Consider the following 27,266-nt stretch of genomic DNA (forward strand, 5'->3'; position numbering starts at 1 on the left):
ATATTTAACATGAGTTAATACATGTGCTCCATGCTCTGGTCTTTAACTTTGTTCAGTGTGATACATCAGTTTAGTCAGATCATTATTTAATACAATAGAACAGTGTAAGAACATTAGTGACACAGCGTTATTTGGACTCTGTGTTGAAAACATTACCTTAATAATTATTATAGGCAATTACAGATGTTGTGCTAATTTTATGTCCTATATGAAATAATCCTTTCGTTTTGTTATGCAACTTTTCCACTGAAAAATGATTGATATTCCATACACATGTAGTCACTGAAAGCAGCCTTTTACGTAACTTGCCTGGTTACATTACTGCTGCACTGTTACTATTGTCCTCATAGGAACCATTTGGCAAACATGGGAGCAAAAGCTTTCATATCACGTGGTCGTCACTGTGCGATTGTGTAGAAATACATCAGTCATATGAAGAATATGAAGTATTAGCCGTTAAACGGATATTACATCGTCCACTGTTCAGCATTAGATCACTGGATTACCTGCTCAAAAGGAGGATGTTATGATTTGACTACATTTTGTTTGCACAGCCAAGCCACCAGTATGGCTTTTTTGGGAGAATTGCCTAGTGTGTGTGGTATGTGTACAATTTAACGGCAAACTGATGTTGATACTGTGCTGTAATTTTTCCCTGGAGAGCTTTTGCGGGCAGATTGTCCAGGGGAAGCACATTAGCCGTATGTGTTGGTGGTATTGGTGGTTGGGAACCTCTGCAATTTAAGCTGCCAGTTCCTTTGGCTCCGGCCGAAGGATTCCCTGCCATTTAATGGTACCTTAGTCTGACTCAGGCTTGGCCCGGTAGGTTCCTTTTGGCTAACGCAAGTGACAGCGGGAACAAATCTCCCCCTCTGTTTATTTAATTGCCAACCGCTCCGGTTTGGAGCCCACGTTCAAAGGGCCGATGAGCGGAGAGCTGCCTCGCGTTCCCCTCGGCCTCAGGGTAGCATGGGTCAACCCGAATAATGAGTGGAAGGACTTACTTTACTAAGTCTGCCTCAACCCAAAGCCAGCACGTGGTTCCCATTTAAGCACAAGGGGAAGATTGCACCTTCATCTGCTGGGCATTTTTATGTGTTTATGTGTGAGTGCAAGTGCACATACATCTGTTCTTTAGCAGCCTACACATACACACAGACCTGTGTGTGCCTATGTGTACTGAGATGAGGTTGTATATTTGAGAGTGTAAGTACCTCGTCTGAGTGTGAGATCACTGTGTCTGTACTGAAAGTGTACACCACATGTCCAGCACATGTTGTCAGGTTGTGATTGGCACACAGGCCATATTTATATCTGCATGAGGAGCTCAGAGGCCACTGGCCAGTCTGAGACGGGACGGGGTTCGAGGTAGACGTCAATGCAGGACCTCACACACACGCAGGCACAACCACACTGACACACACGCACACACTCACGGATTGTGGTAGAGAGCAGGGTGGGCTAATCTTACAGATGCAATGTGCAAAGGCAATAAGGTGAGGGAGTGTAAGTTTTTTTGCTGTGAGTGAGGGAGTGAGATGGAAGGAGGATGAGGGAGAGACTGAGAAAGAGAGTAAAGAAATGATGTAAGCAAATTCACTCAACTGTCTTATAAGGAAGTCAATTAAAGACTTAATTGAGTTGCAAAGACAGGACTGGACAGAGCTAGAGGGAAATAGTATTTATTTATAGAGCAGTTTTCAACATCCAGATAACAAAGTGTGTCAGAGAAGGCTGTAAATAACAATTGTTGTAATTGTCAGGAAAAACTTCAACAGCTTGTGCAGTCTGTGTTTACCTACACACATGCATTTGTGTTTGTTTATTAGCCACTAAGTTTTTGGTTCGTGCTCAGCACAAGCTGAAATCATATTACACTTCTAAAGAGCTTCTTTTGTGGTAACTGTTCACTCAGCTGTTATATATTGTGTGTTGTGTTTTTACTGTGGTTTTGAACTAAAATATTTGCACAGGTAACTATAGACATAACATGTACATTGTTATTGCACTGAAGAGGTATTAGACAGAAGTGGGTCTTTAAGCTTAACCTAACCCATCTAACCTTCAAAGTGATACTGTGCATGTTTATCCCAATGGAAACTGTTACAAGTCTTTAATCATGCTGTAAAAAAATGTGTCACCTTTCAAGTAGGAAATACTTAGTGCCCCATCCATTTAGTCTGTTACCTGATAACCCTGCATGTGTGCAATCAGACACAATCTACAGACTAAACTGAGGATCAGACAAAAGCAAGAAAAAAATGGTTTCAAACCAAGGTTTGCTTCACAAATAACAAAACAAAAGGCCCTTTATTGGCCTCTTTTTTTGTGTAAAATGTTTTTTTATGTGTCATAAGCACTGCACAGATCTGTGCCGCTTGAACAAACATGTGCCCCTAAAAAAAGGCTTTTGATCTGTTATCTAATCATTCTCATCTGTTTCACTCTTGGCCTAATACCAGTCTGCCGTTTTGTTTCCAAGTTGCTATTGTTACACATTTGAGACAGGCTCTGCTGTGAGTGCTTTAGACCTTTACTGTCCAGACTCAACAGGATAAACACACACACACAGAACATGTACATTTTATTTAGGAATTACACAGAGATGAGACTGATATAGTTTTGTTTTAAAACTATAATTTTGTGGGAAGTTTCGTAATATTGTGCCATTTTTGTTTGTCTTCCAATTTAACCTGTGTAAAATAACAGTCTCTTTAATGTCTAGGCGCTACAGCGTATCCATTCACGCTATGAATTCTTTAGCAGCATACCTGAGCATGTAATACAAGAGATTTATTTTTGCATCTAATATAGTCCACTTGTAATGATTAGAAAATGAATACTAAAAGTTGTTACTGTTACTGTAGTAAACAGGAGTCATTATCTTTCACAAACTTTTAAATTCAATTCATATTAGAAGAATCACACATTAAAATCAAGAGCTACATCTGTCTCTGCTCCCTCATGCAGCCCACACATGAACCCACTAGTGGGCAGTAGAGGCACTGGTGGCACACTGGTTAATGGTCCCCGGTGAAACTGTGTTTACACCTACTGAGTGAAATGATTCATGGCTTTGTGCTTTCTCTTCTGTGGGTTAGATGTGTTGTGGTGGTGGAATGATCCAAGTTTAGGGCGGATGAAGAGGGAGTCACAGGATCTCGCCCAGGATTTGTAAATTTGTTTAATTCCTTTTGAGGAGGTTTCTTCTTTCTTTCCTCCAGTAATCAGCACCTCCTCCTTTTCGCTCATCAGCTGGAGGAGCTGGGTAATAACACGACAGCTGAAGGTGCAGCTGTTTAAATGGCTGCAGCGGTGCACTGTCAGATTTAATAACTTCAGTACATGAGACTTGTACTGTATTGTCAATGTGTGTCATTCATTTGTGGCTCTTGTGCATATGCGTGTGGTTTTACTCTCTGTGTCTAAGCGTCTGTGCATCCAGCTATGTTTTTCAGTGCATGTGGCCCAAAGTGGAGCATGTGGTCTCTGCATCATATTTTAGCTGTTTGCTTAGTGCCTTGCACCACTCCTAGCTGTCCACAAGCTATGTGGGGGGCTGTTTCCTCTCAGGATGGGAAGTTGTTTCAGCCGTTGTATCGGCCAAACATTTATTCTGGCCTCCATGTGTGTGGAGTGCTGTTACCCTAAATCCACCACATACTCGCTAAGATTTTTAGCAATTATTTGCATCTCATGTGCCACCATGGTACACCAAGCGTTCCAACATGTGACATGTCTGTCACGGGAATCAGTGTATTAATGTGTATCATAGGTCATGTACTTGGCACCAGGTTGCGGGATGCATATGTAATGTAAAGCACTTAGGGGGGTAGAACTTGTATTGCCATGTTCACTCCCATCACTATTTCCTTCACACACACTTGCAGTGTAAGAGTAACTGTGTTACATAAGAACAATAACATTACTTGTTGTTGTTCAGCTGTGAGTGTTGCAATCTTGTGGGGCTTCTAAACAACAGTTTGATATCTCCATAAAACTATACTGCCGTGACTGAATGTAATAATGTTCAAAGACATCATAATACTTAAAATTTTGTTTGAAGTGAGCTTAAGGAGTTTCGTTTGACCCGCTTGTTATCGTTCTATAATCTTCTTCTTATTGTTTTCAAACTACTGATAGACCTCTCTATCAAAGGCACTACTCATTAGGACTTTGAACTTATCCATATTGAAAGAGTTCTGAAACGGACACTCATGCACAGTGCATGATCCAAAGTCCAGATTTGATCCCACCTTATCTGAGAATTCAGGCTGAACAACAACATGGTGATGTTTCATGTTCCGCATCCCCACTGATCTTCAGCAGATAAATACCATTTGGCCCTGGACTCTCTTTTCCACAATAAAACATCTCTATCAGGGGTGATACAGTTTGTTACTACTCCTGTTCTCTCTCTGAGCAGCACTGTGACTTAACGCTACGGATATGAATCCTCCTCAGTCTGGGACGCAAATGCTTGTCGGAAGCGTGTCACATCCGGGAAGTGTGTGTGTGTGTGCTTGTGTGCAAGTATGTGTGCACGCCTTCCTCTATTTTGGGGTTTGCCTGTCTGTATGGTGCTCTTACAGTGTGTACGTATGTGTGTTTGTGTCAGCGTCTGTGCGTGAGCGCATACGTGTCTCAAATGCGTGTGAGTGCGTTATGAGTGAAAAAAACGTCTGGCTTGAAGATCAAAGTCCCTCCATAACTCCTCAGTCAGTCAGTCAGTTGGCAGGCCAGCCAGCGTATTGCCGGGAAGCTCCACTCACCACGGGGGATGTTGAGTTATTAGACTCACATTATTTCAATTAAAACACAGTTGTTCGGTTGGTGAGAAATTCTTGGTCTTTCTCTTTTTTTTGTCTTTTTAAAAACCTGTTTACACCTCGGTCATAATCGAGAAAACTAACATGTAACACTATAGAAGTATGCCTGATGATGCTTAGGTACAAATGGCAGTAAAGGTTTTGGATAATTGCAATGTTCAAACAATCATTACCACCATAAAGCCCGCTTTATTGACTGTAGGAGCTAATATTGCAACATTTTTGTCCATTTGTTATGGAAGTCTGACTTACATAGCAAAATAATGAAAGTGTAATTGACAGAACATTTAAGTTATTATGTAGTCTATCAAACAAATGCAGAACCCTTAAAAAACCTCACAATTGTCATTCTTCTTTTTCCAACAATATTTTTTTCAAGAAAAAATGTTCACAGTGAAACAATTGACATTCTAATGATTACGCTGACTAAATATTAAGTATTCTAGTGGTTAATTTGCTGTGGAAATCTACTAGTTTGTTTTAGGGTAGTCCTGTTAAAGGTAAAATGACTAAAACAATAAAACCAGAACTCATGAAATGAACTGTTGTAAAAAGGAAAGTACCAGAATAATTTTTCTTTTGTCTTGTCTTTTCTTATCACATGAATATCTAAAAGTACTCTTTATAGACTTTGTGTGGGTATTAATGTACAGTGCTATCATGTAAATGACAGCACAGTAACCGGATTGTACAGTACGTTCACTGATAACTGCGCTTGAATCCAGCAGGTACCTGGCTGTTCTCGTGTCCAATCCATTTCACTTTACTTATTCTGTTTCATTTTTTTCATTAGTTCCTACCATCTTAATATGTCACCCCCCTCCTGGGTGTCCTTGCTAATGAAGTGTGATGGTAGTGATGAAGTGTAACAGCGGCTGGTTTTGGAGGTGCTGTGCCAGTGACAGGGTGGTCCCTGCCTCACACTGCTGTTGCTGCTGCTGCTGGCACCCTCATGCTCATCACGCACACATTGTTCGGTGGCACCTGGCCATAAGAGGGGTAATGGCAGAAAGCCCAGTAATGATCAGACTTCTCCTCATTGCTTTTGGTCTTTACGCTGTGTTTTTTTTTTTACATTTTGAAACGCTTGTTTTCATTAATCCTAAAATAACAGAGCCGATCACTTTTGTATTAATTGCTTGTAACGCACTGTTAACTTCGATTCATGTTCATTGCGTTGAATGTTCAGCGATGCTTGGCCATATAGGATGACGGATGCTGGTGAATCTGGCAGCCCCACACAGAAACAGCTGTATTCAGTCTGAAAAGGGGATAAAGTGGTATAAGTTCTCTTCATTTTCCCCTTTCTTTTTTCAAGATTTTGTTTTTATTTGTCTGCGGATGACATTAAATGTTTGATCGTAATTAGTTGTGCACATTATATTGCTGGTTTCCAGCTGTTTTGAACAGCCCGAGCTCATAATTGCTAAACCCGATTACGGGCAGCACATGCCTAACAGTCATGTCTTATTCTGATGATGAGGTTTTGTTTTCGTTCAGCCGGTATCATAGGATGACAGTGTGACTCACTTGTTTTCTTGTTTATGTGCGCAGTGTTGATCATTTCCAGTCTTTGCAGACTTGAAGTACCCAGGTTGTTTAACAAAGCTTCATTGGTATTCTAGCCATGCAATGCTTCTGAAAAGGCCCAGATTTCCTCTGGTCAAGGATAAATTGAATTATTCTGAATGGTAGAATGGGCAGCTATGGGAAGGAGGGAATATAGAAAAGAAATGTCGAAAGAACAAATTTTGCTAAACATCTACATTTCCAGTGGCAGCAATAGAATATTAGCATCATGTCAGATGAAAGAATAAGGATAACCTTGTTATATACGTAAAATGTTTAGGAATTGTCACTGTTGAGCATCTGTCTCTTGAGAGTGCCAGGACCATGTTTGAATCTCATGCTGTTGGGCTATAGGCCTTCAAAAGCATGTCTCACAATAAAACATGCATCTGCATGCGTGTATTCATGTCTGTTTGGGAGAAACTCAGTGTACTTCTCCCGCAGAACTTTGGTGGACTGCATTCCCATAATTCACATGGACCTTCTTCTTGGAGTCTCATGAGTACAAACCCAATGCTCTGTACGTGCTAAAACTGAACTATAGTGTGGAGGTTTTACTCAATTTATGTGCTTGTCTTTTGAAGTGTGTTCTTTTCAAATGGAGGTTCCGCTTTGAGAAAGTCATTCATCAGTTGGTCATTCTTTTAGGTGTCCATCATGTGCGATGATGGATCTTGGGGTAAACGTAGCAGGGTTAGAGAGGTGAAACTGTCTGTGGACACACAGCCGGTTTGAGTTTCAAATTGGCGCACAAATGGTTGGGATTAAAGCTGGAAATGCAGAGGCCACATATGTAATGCTAGTCAAAGTGGTCAGTCACTACTGTTCCAGTTTTTTGATATACTTGGACCCCTTGGAAGGCCTCTTCAGATTCAGTTTTTTTGTAATTTGTCAGTTTTTGTGATGGAAGCCAAGAACAAGTTCTCACCTCAGGACTGTATGAAACATAGTTTGCTCTGTCATCGCATTGTGTGGCAAGACTTTACACTACATGTTTGAGGGGCTCTGTTTTTGAGTCCATCATGTATATTTGCCTTATTGGTGAAAATACTTGATTCTGATTCACTGGAGCGTGCAGTCAGTTATCCAAGTAACTGCATGGCCCTGATGTAACGCATCAGCACTGCTTTTAATGAATATTCAGAGGTGGAAGGCTACTTCTTACAGCTGTCAGTAGGCTACGACCTCTCCTGCTGGAGTAGCAAAGTTACATTTATTCCAACGCTGACAAAGACAGTGCCAACACAAAGTTTTCATTGAAAGAGCGTGTTGCCACACAATATGAATAACAACACTATGTTTTGATCATTGGCAAGTGTGGCCATGGCATAAGCTATGTAAAGCAAGAAATTTATCATCACTCAGCTAGCCACTACCCTAGAGGGATAAAATGTGCAATGATGCAATAAAGGATATTTTACCCCCAGCATGTTGACTGGGGGGAGTCTGTCAGTCCATTCAGGGGGACTCTGAGATTCATTGGGTCCTGAGGGGGGGGGGGATGATGTCCAGCAGTGAGACTAATCTGTACACATGTGGCTGGGCACTTCAGCAAGGCCAGATGTTGGGAAGGTAAATTTACGTGTATGGCGATGTCCTCACAAACTAGCACATGTGCGCACTAAATACACACATAAAACAGGGTGGAAGTGCTAAGCTAAGTGCAACAGCACAGTGCAAGGTCCATACCATTATTCACATAGAGCAGGATTAATGAATGAATTTTGTTACACCATATGCGCTGCTTGTCTATTCTGATTATAGGATATTACCTCTTCCATTTCTAGGGGATTTGTTACAGACAGGCAAAAATATGTGTCTAATTTTTTAAATAATATTTTTATTACATGTATAATGTGTTCGTTGTAGCCTGTGTGGTTTCCACACCAGTAATATTATTGAGGTTCATTTCTCATCTTGTTCACTTAAATAGGCAGTTTTGTGCATCATATTCCTATTGTGTTTCACAGAAATGTTGTTTGATATTCACTGATTTCTAATGTATCACTGTATCACACTGGTTGGCTGAAAGATATAGCGGCTTTTCCTGAAGTGTTGGTGTTGGACACCAGAGCAGAAATCAAGCAATTAACTATCCATCACCAGAGTGAATATTTAAACAATAATAGAAAGTTTCTTATGAATAAATAAACTGACATTTTTATTGTCATGTTAGAGGATTGTTAGGAGAAGTAAGTGGCTGTGTTTATGTGTCCTCACTCCCAGCATGTCAGATTGGTTAAACACATTTTTAGGATTATTTCTATACTGAGGCTTCTCTTCCATAGACAGAAATTGCACATTTCCTTTTTTGTCTTCATTTTAGTTCTTTTTTTTTTTTGGGCAGATGTTCAAATGATTTGTAGGTTTTTGCACTCGGTTTAAAAACTGGTAAAACGCTGAGGTTTTGACTGAAACTCCCCCTAATCCTCACTTCCCACAGACCCTCGGGGTGAGTTTGTTTACAATAAGCAGCCCAGAGTAGAAGAAAAAAATGAAATAAGTTGAAAGAAACTCTTCCAAGACTATGCAACTTCTTGTAAATACCATAATTGCCCTGAGTTGTATCATCATGCTGAGTGCCTCTGTGTGTGCCAAGTGAAGTTCTAGTTACATCCAGAGATGTGTGTGTTTTGGTTGGCAACGGAGCACTACCCTCTATACACAGTCAGTCACACCAGGGCCAATTGGTAACAGTTGTGGTCAGCCCACCCCCCCCTTCCATGCACTACAACAAGAGGGATACAAGAGGAGGCTTGAGGGGAAAAACTGCCTGTCTTTACTTTCCTCTTTCTCCATATCCTCAGGAGAAATCATCTCCTGAATAAGCACAACAGAATTAGCCCCACTGAGTCAGATTGCATTTAAATCGGTGAGAGAAAACAAGCATTTTCTCTGTGTGCTATGCCCGCTCTGGGAATGAGTCCTACAATAACACACAGAGTTAATACAGCACATCCTGGAGCCACGCTGGGGTGTCACTGTTTATGGTAGTGCCTCCACCACATGCACACACTCAAACCAAAACCACCACTGCTATAGCCTCTGCAAATATGAGTCAGCAAATCAGAGGCTTGAGGCAGATATAGATCTGGGGTGCAGGAATTTAATCATTAAAATAGAGACCAGCTCCCAGACATCCTTAGTGTCATATTTGCTGTCTGACTTGGGCTTTACAATATCATGTGATGATTTGCTTTGAAATGGATGTTTATTGGGCTCTTGGTTCAGTTGCACTTACTGAAAGTGGTGTAAATATCTGTAAAGGAATTGGTGAGGATCCTTAATGGTCTTGATTGTATACTCCCAAGCATTGCAGTGCTACGTTGCTCTGGATTCTGGCAGAATCACATCCTAAAAGATGAGACCAGAGGAAATTCCACACAGGATGCTACATTTCCGAATCCCTGAACCTCAACCTTTAATGTGTACTCACACACAAGCACTGTATTGCTTTCTCTGATTTGTTCTTTGTTTCTTTGTATGTCTCTCACTCTCCACAACTATCCACTCTGTATTCAGTGAACACTAATTAAAACCCAATGAGCAGTATATATTCACAAGTGTTATGTGGGTCTGCTTGTTGTCCGTGCTTTCACCTGAAAATTAGATTTTTCCATTATCCTTGTCCTTCACTTGCGTTTGCAGGTCTGGACAATGTATCACAGCTCTGTAGTTCTTTAATGACCTTAGATCTGGATTGTTTTGTTGTTTCTTAAATTGAATCAGACAGTCCACCAATTGTTCACTGAGGTTGATTATCACTATTATGAATTGTGGTCTGTGGATGCACCTTATGACTTAGGAGTATGGACAACCACAGCCGTTAATATGACTCATTTAGTTCCTGTATACCTGGAGTGAGAGCTGTGGTCACATCCTCTGTAGGAAGTAAGGTATGCTGTCAGTGGACGTTGGGCTGCGCCTTGTCATAGAATCTGTTTGCGATTTTTATGGACAGAATACCAAGGCAAAGCTGAGTGAAGGTATGGCAGCGTTAGGATTGCATCTCTGCTTGAGACAGGTAACATGCTGCTGTAACTGCTGGCTTCTTCAGACTGTGACCTTCAGGGCATACTGAATGTGCTGAATGTGAACCAGAGGAAATGAGGGTCAACACCTCCAAGTCAGAACTTGGTACTCAACTGGAAAACGGTGTGTTGCTCCCTTTGGGTTGGAAGTGAGTCACTATCCCACGTAAAGAGGTTGAGGTATCTTGAGCTATTGTCAATAAGTAAGGTAAAAATGGAGCATGAGCTCAACAGGTGGACTGGCACCACAGCAGCAATACGGACATTGTACTGGATTGTTGTAGTGAGGAGGGATCTGAGCCTGAAGGTGAAGCTCTTGGTTTACTGGTTGATCTACGTTCCAACTTTCACGTGTAGTCATGAGCTTTGGGTCATGGCCAAAAGTGAACTCTAGCTTCTTGAAAAGAAAACAGTGCATTAAAAGAGCTGAGCCAAGAAGAGACAGCAGCTGGACGGATTATTGTGTCTTTGTGACACCTTCTGTCCAGCTATGAGGCTGATGGGTGGGGATGCTGTAAACACCCAGAAATATGAAAAGTGGGATCGCTACATCTGTCTGTGTACACCCTGGGCTAGTAGTATCCTTAAACTGCAAGTGACTTAAAACAAAAAACCCATTCAGTATTTTCTTCCATTTCGTGCCTTGGCCACATAGCAATCATTTAGTCCAGACCAGCGGCAGCCAATCCTGAGGATAGTAGGTGTCTGTCCGTGGTTCCAGATGACGCTGATGGTGAGGATGGAAACAGACTTGTTAACTAGTTAGCCCCCCGAGAGCGGGACGGCCACAGAGGGAGGCTGTTTATTGGAAGCTGCAAAGTATTGGAGCAGAGATGAAATGGTGCTGAGATTACGCAGAAAGTCTGCAGCGTGAGTGAGCAGGTGACGTCATACGAGAGCAACATCTGTCTCCTATTGGTGTGTGTGTGCTCCAGGGTCCTTGTGCCTCTACACAGAAGGGCCAGGTTTTAGTTACATTGTTTTCGGTGTGAATAAAAGGCACTGCTGGTTGCAGAGAAACAGAATAGAGATGTGACATGGATGTTTCTTTCAGCTTGGGTATTTATATTCCAAAACAGGATCATGTCGCCTAGTGCTTGCTCATGGTGGCATCTGTTGGGTTTTCTCTGTAAATTTTATAAGATAAAGAGTACGGTTTAGACCTGCTCTATATGTACAGTGCCTCAAGATAACTTCTGTTGGGAATTGGCACTATATAAATAAAATTTGACTTGTGTCCAGTAGTAGCTGTTACCTTAGTATTTTTGTAAAGTTGATTGGCAATGAAGATAAAATGGAATTTGCATGCAAATTGTGTCCATACAGTCTTATATTTATAATTTCAGTTACCTGCTTACTTAAATCCTCTTTGTGTTCTAACAAACTGCTCACTGACATACTAGCACAGAGTCAGTATAAATTAAGATTTACAGTGTTTAAAATGTATTCAATATTATACACCAACTAGGGTAATTGAGGTTAAATGCTACATTATCCAAGATATTTTACCTTCCATTTTCTGACTTTATCTTGGACATATGGTTAGGGAGGGAGAGAGTGTCTTCACTAAGCTACATAAAAAGGAAGTTACAGTAGTTGTGACAGGCTCCATCTGTAGTTCGAGTGAACGAGGATTGCATAGTCTTGTTTAGAGGTGCAAAATTGGCTGTCAACAATTATATATTTGATATATTGATAGCTCTGCCTCTTGGATACCAAGTAAGTGTTCCCGTTTTTATAATGACCATTCACAAAACTACCCATTTTCAATTGTTGTTTTTGTTTGTTTTGAAAAGAAGACAACAAAGACTATGGTAACGAGCCCCTGGGTCCAAAGAGAGCTTGCTAATGGCCATGTGTTGTACATGCAGTAAGATATAATTAGGAGAGGGCACAATCGACTTCCTCCCCAGCCAAAAAACTTGGCTTATTAGGATGCTGATATATATTCAGTCACTGTCTACAGACGAGACAGACAGAGCTCTGAGGAGACTTTATTTTATTTATAAGTTTCTCTGTTTATATCCTGGACACGTCTTTACTTTCTGTGAAGTTATGGAAGTAGGGAGGGAGTGCTTCAGACATAGTTTTTTGATTGTGATTTTTGTTATTACAGCACTAACATAACTCCTTGTTAATGAAGTGATATGCTTAGGAGTTGTGTCTGTAGTTTATACTCTCTGTCTCTCCCTACTCTCTAAAAAAGAAAGTATACTACATTCCTGTCAGTTTGTTTTGTTAAAATCATACGGAGAAGAATGTGTTTAATAAGCTGCAGATTTATTAAAATGAGTTACTGTCACTAACCACTGACTTTAAGAAACCTGGAGCTCCAAAGATTAATGCTGTCAGTCACCACAATGATTTTATAATGAAGGCCATAGAATTAATAAGAACTCTCATTCCCTTTCATTTCCAACAAAATCGAAGGTACTTGTAAATTAAGATTTGCAGGGAGAGCATGTATTGTCCATTGGAGGCAAAATAAGCATAACGTAATGCATCTTAAAGCAACTGGCAAACAGGAAAAAATGTTTGTGTGTGTGTTTGCACACGTGCCATGCTCTCCCACACCGTGGCTTTGAGGGGTTATCCACTGTAATAGCATTTTAAATAAACAATCCTTGCCTGAAACAGGGCCTTCTTTGTGGTTTGGCAGATCCAAGGCAAGGGCCAGCAGCTGTCATACATGGAAGCAAAAGTTACAATAGGAAATTGAGAATTATGTTGTTAGAAACTTGACTTGATAACAGGGTAAAGTGAAGGACCGTAGACGTGAAAAGCCAGTACCTTGTAAGGCTACCGTTCCAAAATATTAATTCAGCGTTTCATTGCAGCTGTAGTTAAAGGTCATGTCCTAGCACTGCGGCATCTTGGCATGGTTGGGAATCCATCAATGAACTGAGATGTTATTGCAGGGCCAGAACTGAATCAAGAAACTTGGCACCAGCAAACCAAAAACATCCTTTATGACTAGTTGGAGTGGCACGCAGCACAAATGGTACAGTGTCTACACCCCTTCCCTGCCAGTAAAGGAAGAGTTCCTTCCCTTCTAAATTGTTGCCTGATGCTTAGATGATGATGTGGGAGTCTCCAGGGACACTGTACATACAGCGCTCTCACGTCTCCCATCACCTTGTCCTTGCCTCATCACACCTCAGCCCTCCAAACTGACATGCTTTACTTTCTTTCCTCAAATTATTTGTGCAATTTAATTATCTGATGTCAGCCAGAAACACAGTCTGTCTTGTCAAGCAGTGATGGCTCCTAGTTGAGGAAACACGTTTTCTCACCAATCCAATTTTAAGGCAACGAGAGCTGAAGACAGTGCAGATGGTGCTGCAGATGACCCTCACCTGTGGGAATTTGGTCACATAACAGTTTTTTGAGAACAAAAAAATCTTCGATCATACAGACTGAGCTATTTTACCATACAGTAGAAGCAATAAAAGGTTGTTCTCTCCCTGGACAGCACAGTCTGTTTAACTTGGCGCTGAGCTGTGGCTGTGTCTAGCTTCCTATTCCTGTAAAACCTCGATATATCAGAGGCTGATAGGAGTCTGTAAAGAGATTCCCTGGTCCACGGCTCAGCCTTGGTTTCTGTTTTACTAGCTTCTTTATTGTTCAGCCACTTTTCAGCCACTGTGTTTTTTTTTTTTTATTTGACAAAGCTACTATCATCGCTGTTGGATTAGAAAACGGCCACAAATCTAGATCTCCAGACACACACGTTTAAGATAAAACAGCCAATTTGAGTTCTGTGTTGCAGTACATTTCCTGATTTAAAAGCATGAGTAATGAGTGATGTTGTTTTGAATATTTTTGCTCATATGTCATGATGAGAGATACGGATTGCCCTAGCAGGAAAAGAAGATATTGTCTGTTAAAGGTTGTGTTTAGTATACCTGCGCAGCTGGGATCAAGAGAGAGTTAGTATATAATAAGTTAATATTGTTTAAGCCCATTCAAGATTCACTCATGGGTTGCCATTTGCAATTTGTGACTAGCTTTTGACTCAAAACCACAATTCCAAGTTAGTATTATCTCCACTCAATATCACATTACAATGCCTAACCTTAGCAAATCAAGAATTTGGAAATATTTCAGCACTTATCTATTTTTGTTATTGGGCCAGACCTCTGGAAATGCCATGTCAACACAGTGGCTAGCTCTAACAAATCACACAGACTTCCATCTGGACGACCTTCAAGTCAGGAACTCCTTCAGGAGGACCCAAGCCACAGTGCCAAACACACACACACACGCACACACACATACGCAAAACCACACGCTCTCTTTCTTTTGGACGCTCAGGCATAGTCCCTGAAGCCTGAGCCTGCGTCTTTAAAACACATGAACAATAAGGACCTGATTAAATCCAGAATGGATTCAGGAAGTAGTGAAACCATTTGAAAGGGCGAGGAGCGCTTTCACACAACCCACTGCCTCCATCACTACCACTCATGTCTGTGCATTGGCTGCCTCTGCCTTTTGAAGTTGTTGACTGCTCTGATGTCAAGTTCTGCAAAAGTTCTGTCACTTTATAATTTAGGGTAATTTCATTTATTGCACAAAACATATTGGGAGGTCTTTTATGTAATAAAATGAATGGGGGAAAAAAAAAAACACCATGAAGTCTTAATAACAGCAAATAACAGCATAACACAAAGCAGAAATTAACTTTATTGACCTTTTGTTCCCTCTCTTTTTTCCTCTTTCTTTGTCCCTCAGAAATCATTGATGATCTTGCTCATCTCGTGGACAAGACGGACGACAGGATTCGTAATGAGACACGAAGGGTGAAGCTGGTGGAGACAAAGTCAGCCTCCTGTGGTGAGCCTGCCTTGTTTGCATCTTGGTTTAGTATCATGGACCAAAGCAGGCCTGTTATCTGATCTGTGCCCTTGAATTTTATATCAATGATTACCAAGCATCAGGTGTTTTTTCCTCTCTGCAGGTCACAGAGCAGGTTTCTGTAAAAGCTATAATCTGGAGCACATCAGGCTGGTGTGAGACACAGAGTTGGACAAAAAGAACAGCACTTCACTTAGACTGTAATGTAATTTGACATACAGGGCCTGTCATGTTGTCATCTCATTTCAAGCAATAGAAAGTTATCATCTTTACTATTCAGAAATGTTGGAGCTATTGCTGCATTGGCCTTAATTTCCAGAAAGAATGGGGCTTAATGGACCAGAAAAAATTATGCTGATGGGGACAAGCCCTCTTGGCACAGAGCATGTGGCTGGTGAATGGTGGGTGGACTGGCTCTGTCTGTCACGCCTGCTAACATAGCATACTTGGCTTTTAAAGGGGGTCTCCTCGAATGTCTTCTGAGGGTTGCAAATCAGGCCTCAAGTCATCAACCTCTGTTGTCTCAGCTCCAGATTTTGGTGAGTTGAGTCCCTGAAAGGCTTTGTGAATGTGTGGCCCTCTCTCACCATTACCACAGATCCGCTTCAGTTTGTTTAACTTTTGTTTTGTTATTTACAACAAAACAAAACTTTTTTTCCTCAGTGAGTATTGCTTCTCAGAGGGAAAACGACTGCCATGAAAGGTGTGGTAGTTGGCTGAAACCAACCTGTGGAATGTGGGAGCATGAGCCAGTCTGCCCAGTGAATGGCCAGACACCATTGCTATGGCGAAGTCTGTATTGTTGTGCTAGGAGACCCATTTAACAGGCGGTCTTGGACAGAGGCAGAGCAGGCAGTAGGAAGGTCAGCCCCCAGAATGCTTCATTCTGTTGGTCGGGTCCCCATGGTGCCCGAGCGTGAGTTTGTTTGTAGATCCCAGAGCTCATATTGTGTTAGAATCAAGACTCTTTCTTTCTTTCTTTCTTTTTGTTTAACTTGTTCTTTTGCCACCACACCTCCCTCCTCCCTCTCCTCAATTCGAGGCTGAAGAATATTCATGGGGCATGTGTGTATATCTGTTTGCAAGCATTTATGCAATGCTGTGTGTACCTGTACATATGCATCACATGTATCTAAGTGTGTATAGTTCATATTTGAAGTGTCCAAGTTTGTGCAGCTGTATCCGCAAAGTATGTTCTTATGTATGCATGTGTGTGTTGGCATTTATGTGTGTGAGTGTGTGTGTGTATGTCCCAGAGACACACACAATGGAAAATTCCCCTATGGTCTTCTTCACTCTCACCTCAATGCTCTCTTTCTTTTTTCCATTCCTCTCTGTCATCCCCCTGTTCATCTCCCCAGTTGTTTGACACTCGTCTTTGTGTCAAGCAGAGAAAGAATTGAAAATACTACATGCCACAAATTGTTTGGAGGGCTTTTCCTCTTTCTCCATGGCAGCGTGTTTATAATTCCTTAGCTTTAAGGCTTTATTTATTTTTGAAACCACCTCTCATCCAAAGCCGGCATTTGGTGTTATGTCTCAGCCGAGTCCTTGTAAAGTTAGGAACGTCGGCCTTTGACAGCCGAGAGCATACTTAACATAACTATTGGTAGCTGCCACATTGTAAAAGAGGTATCTTAGTTTTTACAGACCAAAGTTGTGCTAAAAGCTGGAAACATTTCCAGAAATTTGAAAAATGTTCTTCACTGTAGGATTATCAATATTAACCATCAGTCATTTGCACTATTGAGTTAGGGGCAAAGCAGTTTTGTGTGAATCCATGCACCAGAGATCTCCAATGAGCAGCGGAAAGTTGGAGAGGAGTAAGCTGAGCTATAGGATGGGTCATCTCACCAAAAGGGAAGGACTTGCGTATCGTTCGAGCATGAATCCTGTGGCATACTGTGCATGACTGGTGCCTGTAGTGTTGTGAAACATCTGTTGTGTTGAATCATACTGGATTCAAGTACAGCACAGGCTTGTTGAGACATCTATCTTTTAAACCATGCTTTCAAAAACAAATTTATAGGCTGGACTTACAGACTTTTTGAGTGCTCCATAGCACCCATTATTTTAAAAGTTTTCATGGAAATACTTGATCAGATTTTTAATCTTCTTGACTCGTTCTTTAATCAGATATTTACTGATTTAAATCATAATTTTACTCATTTTAGACAGTTTACTTTTATATTTTAAGTTACTGAATAGCTGCTTTGTGTAGAAACACAATTTAACACAGACACATTTGAGATGTTTGTCTTATTTGGCAGTGGTAGCAAGAAGTTTAACAATAATCCCTTGCTGTCACTAAAACCAGATGAGCCTGATTCACAGTCATTACCACTTGCTTTAGCTGATGTTGGTGGGAATTGAGGAGTAGAGGCTTTGAGTTTCGTTGGATTAGTGTGGCAGCTGATTAGTCTATGGGACCAAAGGGTCTCTTGAAGAGTAGTGTGAGTTCCCCAGAGCTTAGCCACCACCATCAGGCAATATCAGTGCTTGGGCAGCCCTTCTCAACAGAGCTAATCCTCAGTTTGTAGAGGGCCACTTCTGCAACCCCATGAATCCTGCAGGTGGCTTGCATCTCAAGTAGATTTCTACTGTTTGGGCTAGAGGGAACATCTAAAGACGCTGTGGGTGAAGGGAAGCATTTGACAGTGTTGGAAGAAGAGCATGTGCGGCAAGTAGCTGCACTGAGTCTCTAATTGTAATTTGGAAGTCGTCAAGGAAACGGTAATTTTGCTCAACAGGGAAGTCTGCCTTTTAAAACTCTCTCTACTTTAATCATGCAATTGCCCCAGTTCTTATTTCTCTCATTGCCCAGACACACTGGGCACTGTTGGAAACCAGATATGGCAATGAAAAATGTTTCACGTGGTTGATGAAAGCCTTGTTCAAAATAATACATCCTACTAATGATACAGCTAATGATATTTCCACATCTTGGATTCCTCTTACTGAGTGGCAAGTTAAATTAAACCTGCCTCAAGAAATCATAAATATTTTACACACTTTTTTACACCTCATTTTCGCCAGGGTTTGAGTTACAACAATTTTGTCCTATTTATAATGCTCACGCCACAAGATTACACCATGCTGCATATGGGTTCATCTACAAGCAAGGTCATTTTTTGGCATACCAGCAAAGTAACAAACAAGAATGTTAAGTCATGGGTGGCGAGGTTGGTTGGTCTGTCCACCAGTTTGGTCCAGAATGAAATATCTTAACAACTGCTAGATGGATGGATTGCCATGAGATTTGATATAGACATTCGTGGTCCCCAGGGAATGAACCCTAATGAGTTTGGTGATCCCCTGACTTTTTCTCTCACACCAAGATTCGGTCAAAGTTTTTCACTTACCTTACAGTTCCAAAGGATGAATCCTGCTGACTCTGGTGATGTTGCTGTATTAGTGATAATTAAGAAATAGATATATTAATATTTCTATCTTAACTAATACTCAAAGACAAAAACCATTAAAAGGACCTCACTTGTGCTGTGAGAAAAACGATGAGCTTCATATTAACCTTGTTAACATTTTTGTCCCTTTTTCTTTGGAGGTCATTGCTCCCTTTTGTGGTTAAAAAATAGTCTTTGAACCATAAGCAGGGGGCATGACAAAAGCAGCAAGAGAGGTTCAGGGGGTTGTCTCTGTCTGCCCAAGGCTCTCACCAATTATTCCTTTTCTCTGTGATTTGTCTTACTGATGTGTCTGAAAATTGCCAAGATGGGATGAACCCAGACTCTGGCCTCTGAAGCTCCTGGGTGGTCAGTCTGTCTGCAGACACCAACTATCCCCCTCAGCATCAGTGTCACAGCAGAACCCTAATCTATTTGGCAAGCAAACGCCATTATTGTCATTAGTCTCTGGAGGCCTCCTTAGGGTCAGGAGTAGCTTGTTTAGTTACTGAGGCAGACAGGGACGGTCCAAAGAGAACAGGAGGTTGAGGGTCAGAGCGGGTGTTAAATGCAGCTTCATGACTGGCTGTTATATGACATTAGAGGGTGTGAGAGCCTTAGTCCATAGTAACATATGCATATGTTATACAGCTCAGCCTTTATTGCCTTTGTTGCTATGGTGTTGTCAGATGGAGTTGCAGACAGATGTTGGACCAGGCTGAATTAAATTCTGATGTCTGAATCTAATGTGGAGTGGGTGTTTCTTCAGTATCGTTTACGCCCAAACAAAGATAATTGCTGGAAATGTGTGTGTGTATTTGCTTTACGCATGAAGCTTTCAAAGAGCCATCACAAAAACTATTTGTGCATGTGTCTCTGCTTTGACATTTATATTACACATATGTAAGTTATCAGGAGGAGAGGTCCTGTCTAGATCAGTGGATGGGTCTTCACATGCATGTCCTGTGGACCTGAGTGTGAACACCTTCCTCTTAAACAGAATAAAAACACACTTTGATCAAATAATTAACTATATGCAGACAGACAGACAATCAGAAATAAATCATTTAAAAAAATGAATTAAAGAGATAGACAACGAGAGCAGCACAATGAGCCGAAGAGGTGCAAAGACATCTGGACCCCTAACAGCCATACCCTTGGCAAAGAAACCAGCATCAGCCTAACATTTCATCAGACCACCAGTACCACCGCAAGCAATTAGTTCAGCATGGCTTATATCTCGCCCTGTCTCTCTCCCTGTGGGAAAGACAACCAATTAGGCCACGGAGGGGAACTCATGAGGAGAGAGCCAAAGAATGAGAGAAATGTAAACCCAGAGTGAAAGGCTGGGGGAAATACCAGCCACATGCTAAATAACAATGGACAACTTGAGTCAGTGAGGGGACCGTCGACCGGCCAGAGATGCAGTTGTTTGAAATCTTCACTCCTGTGCCATTATAGATGAAGAAGAATAGGGGAAATAGGGAGAGTAAGTGTCCTTGTAGAAAGTTTTCCATATCTAATATCTGTGGTATGGTTTGTGGTATAGGTCATAGAATACATACAGTATATATAATATACAGAGGATAAACCACCACATCCTCAAGGCATTCAAGTGTTTATGATGTGCATGATATACTGTAAGCCATCCACCATCACTTCTCTTTAATATCTCCTCAAAGCATAGGCCATGGCCTAGGGTCCACAGCTACGCTGTGCCTATACTGTAGCCTGACATGCACCTTCCTAGAAATGTAACCACCCCCCATCCCTACGTTGTAGCAATGCAAACTCCAATACTCCTCCGCTTTTCTGTGTTGCAGTAATTTCAGTAAAAGTAACTGTTCAGCATTTACAACCTCCAACCCCAACATGATCCGCTCAGTTTCAGTCGCCATTGTTTGAAGTACACAAAGAAAGTCAACACAGTGACATAGAGACCTGTTCTGCAATTACACTATCAAAAGGAGGGTTGATGGTTTAATTGCAGAGCGGCACAGACACACCATCGCACGAGTATAAATACTCACAATGGCATAGGCCATTTGTGTAGGCTACGGTTTAGACCCAGTGTCGATCCTACGCACAAGTATAAAGCAGCCCTTAGTTTGACGATGTGACAATGAATCAGCATGCACAATACCAAGATACTGAAACTGGAACAGCTAACTGCATTTCAGCCACAATTAATTTTATTATTTACACTTGTGCTTTTCTTACTAGGGCATGTCAAAATGTTTTTCATAAACAAAGTTCTGTCATTTAAATAATAGCAAACAACAAAGTAATCTACAGGTATTTGATGAAAGTTGAGTTTAACTACTTGGACTCAGATTTGCTAATCTGATGTATGTCTTTATACTATAATATACTATACTATACTATATAATATACTATAGTATAAGGATGAAAATTCCACCTGTAGTACATTTACAACAGTTTTTTTTTTCCTGGGTGGTGAGTATAATAAAACTCTAATATTTTCAGGTCCTGGGGGTAAAGTACTTTGATGAAGTGTGAGTGAGCTTTTGCACATTTTTCTCTGCTTCCATAGTATCAGTGAAAAACAATGATTATCCACTCAAGGCAGAATCAGAAACATATGCCTATCACAGTGTGCGATCTGTGGCAATAAAGCCTTTGTGGCTGTTGAATGCATGTAAATTGCATTAAGTCATCAAGAGAAGAATGGTGATATGTTGCGAGGGCATAAGCACTTGGGACTTGAGTTAGATCAAGGACTTTGAAAATTAGTAGTGAGGTATGTAGGCTTCTTACCTCCTTCCAAGTGTATTCCCTGGTGTCTGCTGCATTTCCCTCCTTCTTTTGGAGTCTGTCTCAAATCAGGTTTGGAGCTCCTCGGCTGCTTGACATTTATATTTTCAACATTAAAGTTAGAGGGAATTCACTGAACTGCAAAGGTTTTATGACAAAGGGGTATAGCAGAGAAAAAATAAGGAAATATTTTATGATGAAGTACCGACCTCATTTACTGTTTAAGCACTTACAATGTGTAGTCTTCCTCTGAGACTGTAAATGGCATGTTCTTTTCTATGAAGCCACTGAGGTCCTGAAAGGTTATTTATTTCTTATCCTGCGCACAAGCCAGTATCGTTTTTTTTCTTTTATTTCTGCATAAATGTTCTGCAGTGATCTCATGTTCACCCTCTCTGGCGACTTTATCAGTTTCTCATATTTAAAAAAAACTTCTGACGTTTAAAAAGAGGCCACAAATGTATAGTTCAGTTTTTTTGGTAAAAGGCTAAAATAATTTGCTGAAACAGCTGGGCACTGTAACCTGTAGCAAATGTTACTCAAACAGGAGTAAATAGTGCATTTGTTGGGCACTATTTTCAGCTGTGGATTAATACACATTTGGTGCTCTAGTGACTATTTACAGAGACGTGTTTGTAGATCACTTCAAATAACTACAGTGACCATATTGATAGTATGATAACATGTGCACAGTGTGAACATGTATGTGTTTTTAGTAGTGTATGATACAGATAAATAAGTTGGCACAACTGGTTTGGCTTTTGCCATCTGATCTCCTGTTTCTTCTTCTTTTTCCCTCCTCCAGGGATGCTGGTGGTGATCGTGCTGCTTCTTATAGCCATCATCGTGGTCGCCGTGTGGCCTGTGTAGGTGACGAGGACAGCAGTGATCATGGACCTGTGCTGGACGACTACTGCCTACTACAGTTGGGTGCAGAATATCAGTTTAAAACCTTTGCATACACATTGCACAGATGTACAGACACACACTCATTTTAACACTGTCTCTTATCAGGTGTTATTTTCTTATACTTGCTCTTCGAGTTAAGACAAAGGTCACTGGTGACTGGTGACTGCCCAACCGAGGCAATGTGAAATAAAGACTTTAGCAGCAAAGCACATTTTTTTATACAGTAAGTTGTTGCTTGGATGAAGAGCATGGGTACCCCTGCTGTAGAATATATTGCTTGGGTGTAAATTGTCCTCTTTAATAGTTGCTCAGGTGTCTGGCTCATTAAGTCAACAATTCATCAGTTAATTATTTGGATTATTTGGTTTGTAAGCATTTAAAAAAATATTTTTAGCCTAGACTGTGGTGAATGTTGACCCAACAGTAGGACCTCCCACAGGTAGCAGAGGCTTTTCTTCCATAAGTCTGTCTGTGGTCTGGGCCGAGGCTCACACTCAGTACAGTTATTTCGCAAGCTTTGCAATATTCACACTCACTCATATTTACCCATGCATTACTGTAGCAGCTGTAATGTTATCATTTGTCTTGGGATTTTACAATGTTTATAGAGTAGCTCTCAGCCAAAACAAACAGCTCGGCTGTGTTACTAACATGGCTGTTTTCCTTCCTTGTAAATCAATGCAGCTTGTAATTTCTAATAAATGACATTTCCAGTTAATAGTCCCTGGACTCCTGTCTGTCTGCATTTATGCCCAGGGCTCACTTTGGAGGATAACAGTGTTTTGTAACATGATATTTAGCTGGGGTGGACCTTTCACAGAGGTTCAACACACTGTACCACTTCCATATTTCCATTATGAAATCTGCATAATATTGCTTTGTCCAGTGCATGTATAATGTTATGAAGTGACAACCAGAAAATGGAGACCAGCTGACTATTATTTGTTGTGGTAAGAACTAAAACAATAAAAAATAATCATTTAAAGCAACAGAGGCAAATGATTTTTCAATGTAACAAGAGTTTATTTCAACTGAAAATCTGAATTTAGTTCTACCAGGTTGGTGTGTTCAGTAGTTATTATTTCCTTCTTTAATGGCAACGATCTAAACAACCACAAGTTAAAAAAAAAAAAAAAAAAAAGTCGATAAAGACAATAAAATCCACAATGTCTTGTGTCATTAAATATATTCATATATAATAACCATAATATATTAGTACGCATTGTAAAACAACACTGCAAAAAGTCTTTGCAATGGTGACAACTAAACAACATTTACAATTCATAGTATGAACACAAAGCAATGCTTTGACAGGTACGTGTGTAGCATTTCATCAGGAAGCTTGTCAAACCATTGCTCAGGAGACGGATGTAAAATTTACAGCATGAGGCTTCAGAGACTAGAGAGGTGTGATTATAGATTACACTGTGCCAAACAGAAAAAAACATTGCCATGTAACGTTATTGTAGGATTAACAATGAAAGGCAGGAACATGTAAATATACTGTATGCGTATGAGTGCATCCTCGTCATCGGCACTGGACAAGCCACCAGCACATAGCATCACGTTAGACTGAAATCACAATCATTTTTATTGATTGTACAGTAAAAAAAAAAAAAAAAAGACAAACTCCATCAAAACCTAAATGTAAATACTGAGGAGTTCTTCAGCAACTTGGTCATCTGTACTTTGTATCTTTCAGCGTAGCCCAGGTGATTTTGATTTCTCAGGATTTAAAAAGCCCTTCTAATTTGTCATCATCTAGGAGGCATTTCAGTCCACTCAGAAAATTCCAGGACAAATGAGTACGCCTCTGAGATAGTGGAATCAAAAATTATTACCATTTAAAACAAAGGAAGTCCAGTAGATTAAAACCATGTGTCTTTAAATGATCTTGAAACACTTTTTTTTTACAGTTAGTTGTGCTGTGGAACATTTTTAAAAGGTGTTATAGTAAATGTGAGTTTTGTAAAGCAACATCAAAAGCATTGCTGGCTGAGTTTTGGGATGGACTGAAAGGAACCCCAGTTTTATGACACATCAGATACATCAGATGTGGGCTTTTTACAAACCTGAGCAGTGTGGGGTTTTTTTTTCTTTTTCTTTTTATTAAACCATGCATTCCTTGGAGAAATCCAAACTGAACTGCACACAAATAAATGAGCAATGTGGTCTGAATCAAGCAGCGTCAAGTGATTGCAATTCACCCCATTCCTCCCTGTGCAAGTGTAGAAGTGAAGAGAATTAATGTGACAGGTCAATAAGAGACTGCAGCCTCTGACTGGTCGCAGACTGTCCTTTTAGTGAATGTACAGTCATGCATTGTGTTTGCGAAAGAATACGAGGGCTGTAAAGGTAGTTATCTACAATCTCATAGCACTGTAGGAATTACTCTCCATGAATACGAGCCACTGTGAGGTGGATTTCAGAAACATTTTAAAGTAATTGTTGAGCACTTTTCAAGGTGCAGTTTGTGCTCAAGTTTTCATTTTTCTGTTTTGTATTAGGTTCACGTTCTGCACCATGTGAGGTAAGAAAATCGTTTTCTTATTATGCTCTTTCTCATTGAACAGTGAATATCTTTTTTTATGCTCCACATAAAAGTATACCTTTTCACATTTGGTGTCAGTCATCCACATTACCTGGGCAGAGGTCGATTACAAGGACATTTTTCTAACTTTGTCTTTTAAAGATACATGTTGACACACTGTGCACATTTTTAAAGCGACAAATCATGCAAACATCTGCATTGTTGCACTTGTGACATACTATATGCACTTCTTCTGTCAGTATTGTCAGCACTGAGAGCGTGCAGCACTTTCACCTGCACAATTCTAATGTTGCATCCACTTCGCACAATGACTTACCCGGGGTAACATTCACAGCTCTAATCATTGTGTGATAGAACAACATCGACAAAAATGTCAATGAAATTAATTTAAATGAAAAAAACAACAACAACAACAAAAAACATTTGGCATATTATTTTGTAGTCACCTAATAAGATTCATTACATTATTATGTATTTCTATCCGATCTACCCATGAACAGCTCATGATTCTGTGATGTTTGAATAGCGTTTTTATAACAATCAATGTGGCTGGCCTCCTGTCCTTTTATAAGTCAGCTGTTAAACATCTGTGTGCAACCTGCTGGAGTTGTGAAACAATTAAAAAAAAAAAAAAAAAAAACTAAGTCACAGTTACTGTAAGTACTGAAGGTGAAATCAGTTATTTTAAATGCATTCTGTCCTCCCAAAAAAAGCGGAATTTAAACATTAGTACCATCAGCAGCACCAGTTAGAGAACTGAACATTACAGTTGCAAATCAGAAGCGTTCACATGCAGGTTTGTACAAATACAGAAATACGACCAAAATTTAACCTGTGAAGTTGGGGGTGGGGGGGTAAAATATGCTCCAGATTACTTTGGTCAAATATGCTTTAGTCAATACTGTGTTTTATCCTTTTTTCTGTTGCCTGCATATTCTAAATTTGTCTTGACAGCTGAAAATGTAGGGCAAGAGTTTACTTGTTTGGCTTGTTGAGTTGCAGACGTACCTGAATTTGTACAACAGGGGAATTGAATTGACAGTGAAATGCACTATCCATTTCTGTGGCTTAGAAACAGTCGTCTTTATGGCACAGTTCTGAGAAATATTTCTGCCTCAGTTAGCTCAGTGAAGACTTTTGATGAAACAAGCTTGCTTCTTAGCTAAGGATACATTAAGAAAACCATGCAGAGGCAAAATTGCAGTGGTTATTAAGTGGGGGCTTTTTCTGTTGTTTTTGCACCAGCAGAAAATGTCCATAAAATTAAAAACAATAAAATATTATGTTTTCATACTGAGATAAAGAAAATGAACACAAATAACTTTATATACTGGTAATAGGTGCAAATTCGGCAAATCCACAAGAGAGGCAAATCTCAAAGTAAAATAAACCATAAAACCAAATCTGCAAGGTGAGCTCCTTCAACAAAAGTTCACTAGAAAAGACAAATCATCCTAAATAATTCTCTTCATGCTTCTACACAAAAAAGCAGCGACATAAACAGTCTCTTCTCTGTCTGTGGTCCTCTGTCCGTCTCTCTTTTTTTTTCTTTCTTTCTTTTTTTTTTTTAATCACCCGCTCAGATTTTCTCTTGAATTCCTTTTCCTCCTCGGCATCTTCTCTGCCTATGGCTTCTTGCACTTGCCTTTCTTCTCCCGCTGCTGGAACTTCCTGAGCCTGCGGGCCCACGTGTCCCTCCACTGGATAACCAGGCTACCTTTGTCAGCCACCACTCCGCTCTGGCCGGGGGAGTCCTCGTCGTTGCCCAGCAGCAGGTACTTCTTCCCGGGCTTGATCTTGGGGCACTTGCAGGCCACGTCTTTGGCACGGACCCACAGGAACTGGTCCCCACGGCGGATGCGGCTCTCGCCCTGCTTGTAGACCGAGATGATGTTGACGGTGAATTTCCACCACTCGCCGGCCTTGTCTGCCTTTAGGATGTGCACCTGGACGGCTGCAGAGTGAGGTCGGGGGGAGCAAAAGAGATGACACAAAATCACTTCGTGTGAGATTTCTTATATCTATATCTATAGCATCTCAGCATTAAAGCTTATTACCCCAAAAACCTTTAAACACATAGTGTTTGCCCACAGTATTATGTGGTCCAGTACTTCATACTGTGCTTCTAACCTCTTATTTCAACAATATTTCCATGCCTTACCATGGTAATAGAGACAACTGTATTCCTGAGCCAAAGTTTTCCCTAATAACATTTTCTGCTCCACTGAATTTTCTCCGTTACTGGATATTTATTGAGGTTTTTAAATAAGATACAGTGGCACAACTAACTACTGCTCTCCTACATGAAGATATGCAGCTATTTTTATTCTTTTAATGACAACCTGCT

At 40.5% G+C, this 27,266-nt stretch overlaps 2 protein-coding genes across 4 annotated transcripts in view; one reads left to right on the forward strand and one right to left on the reverse strand.

Moving 5' to 3' along the window:
- stx8 (syntaxin 8) overlaps positions 1-23,086 on the forward strand; it is a 39,562-nt gene extending 16,476 nt beyond the window's left edge. Inside the window, exons 7-8 of the mRNA XM_018665048.2 lie at positions 15,161-15,262; positions 22,265-23,086. Of these exons, the coding sequence (XP_018520564.1) occupies positions 15,161-15,262; positions 22,265-22,329 (167 nt within the window). The 3' untranslated portion in view covers positions 22,330-23,086. The remainder of the gene's footprint in view (positions 1-15,160; positions 15,263-22,264) is intronic.
- A 281-nt stretch (positions 23,087-23,367) lies between these two features.
- ntn1a (netrin 1a) overlaps positions 23,368-27,266 on the reverse strand; it is a 61,647-nt gene continuing 57,748 nt past the window's right edge. For all 3 annotated transcript variants that reach the window (XM_018665047.2, XM_018665045.2, XM_018665046.2), the window contains one exon: positions 23,368-26,873. In XM_018665047.2, coding sequence (XP_018520563.1) covers positions 26,545-26,873 — 329 coding nt within the window. In that variant the 3' untranslated portion in view covers positions 23,368-26,544. The remainder of the gene's footprint in view (positions 26,874-27,266) is intronic.

Source organism: Lates calcarifer, linkage group LG5, assembly GCF_001640805.2.
Source record: "Lates calcarifer isolate ASB-BC8 linkage group LG5, TLL_Latcal_v3, whole genome shotgun sequence".
NCBI lineage: Eukaryota > Metazoa > Chordata > Actinopteri > Centropomidae > Lates > Lates calcarifer.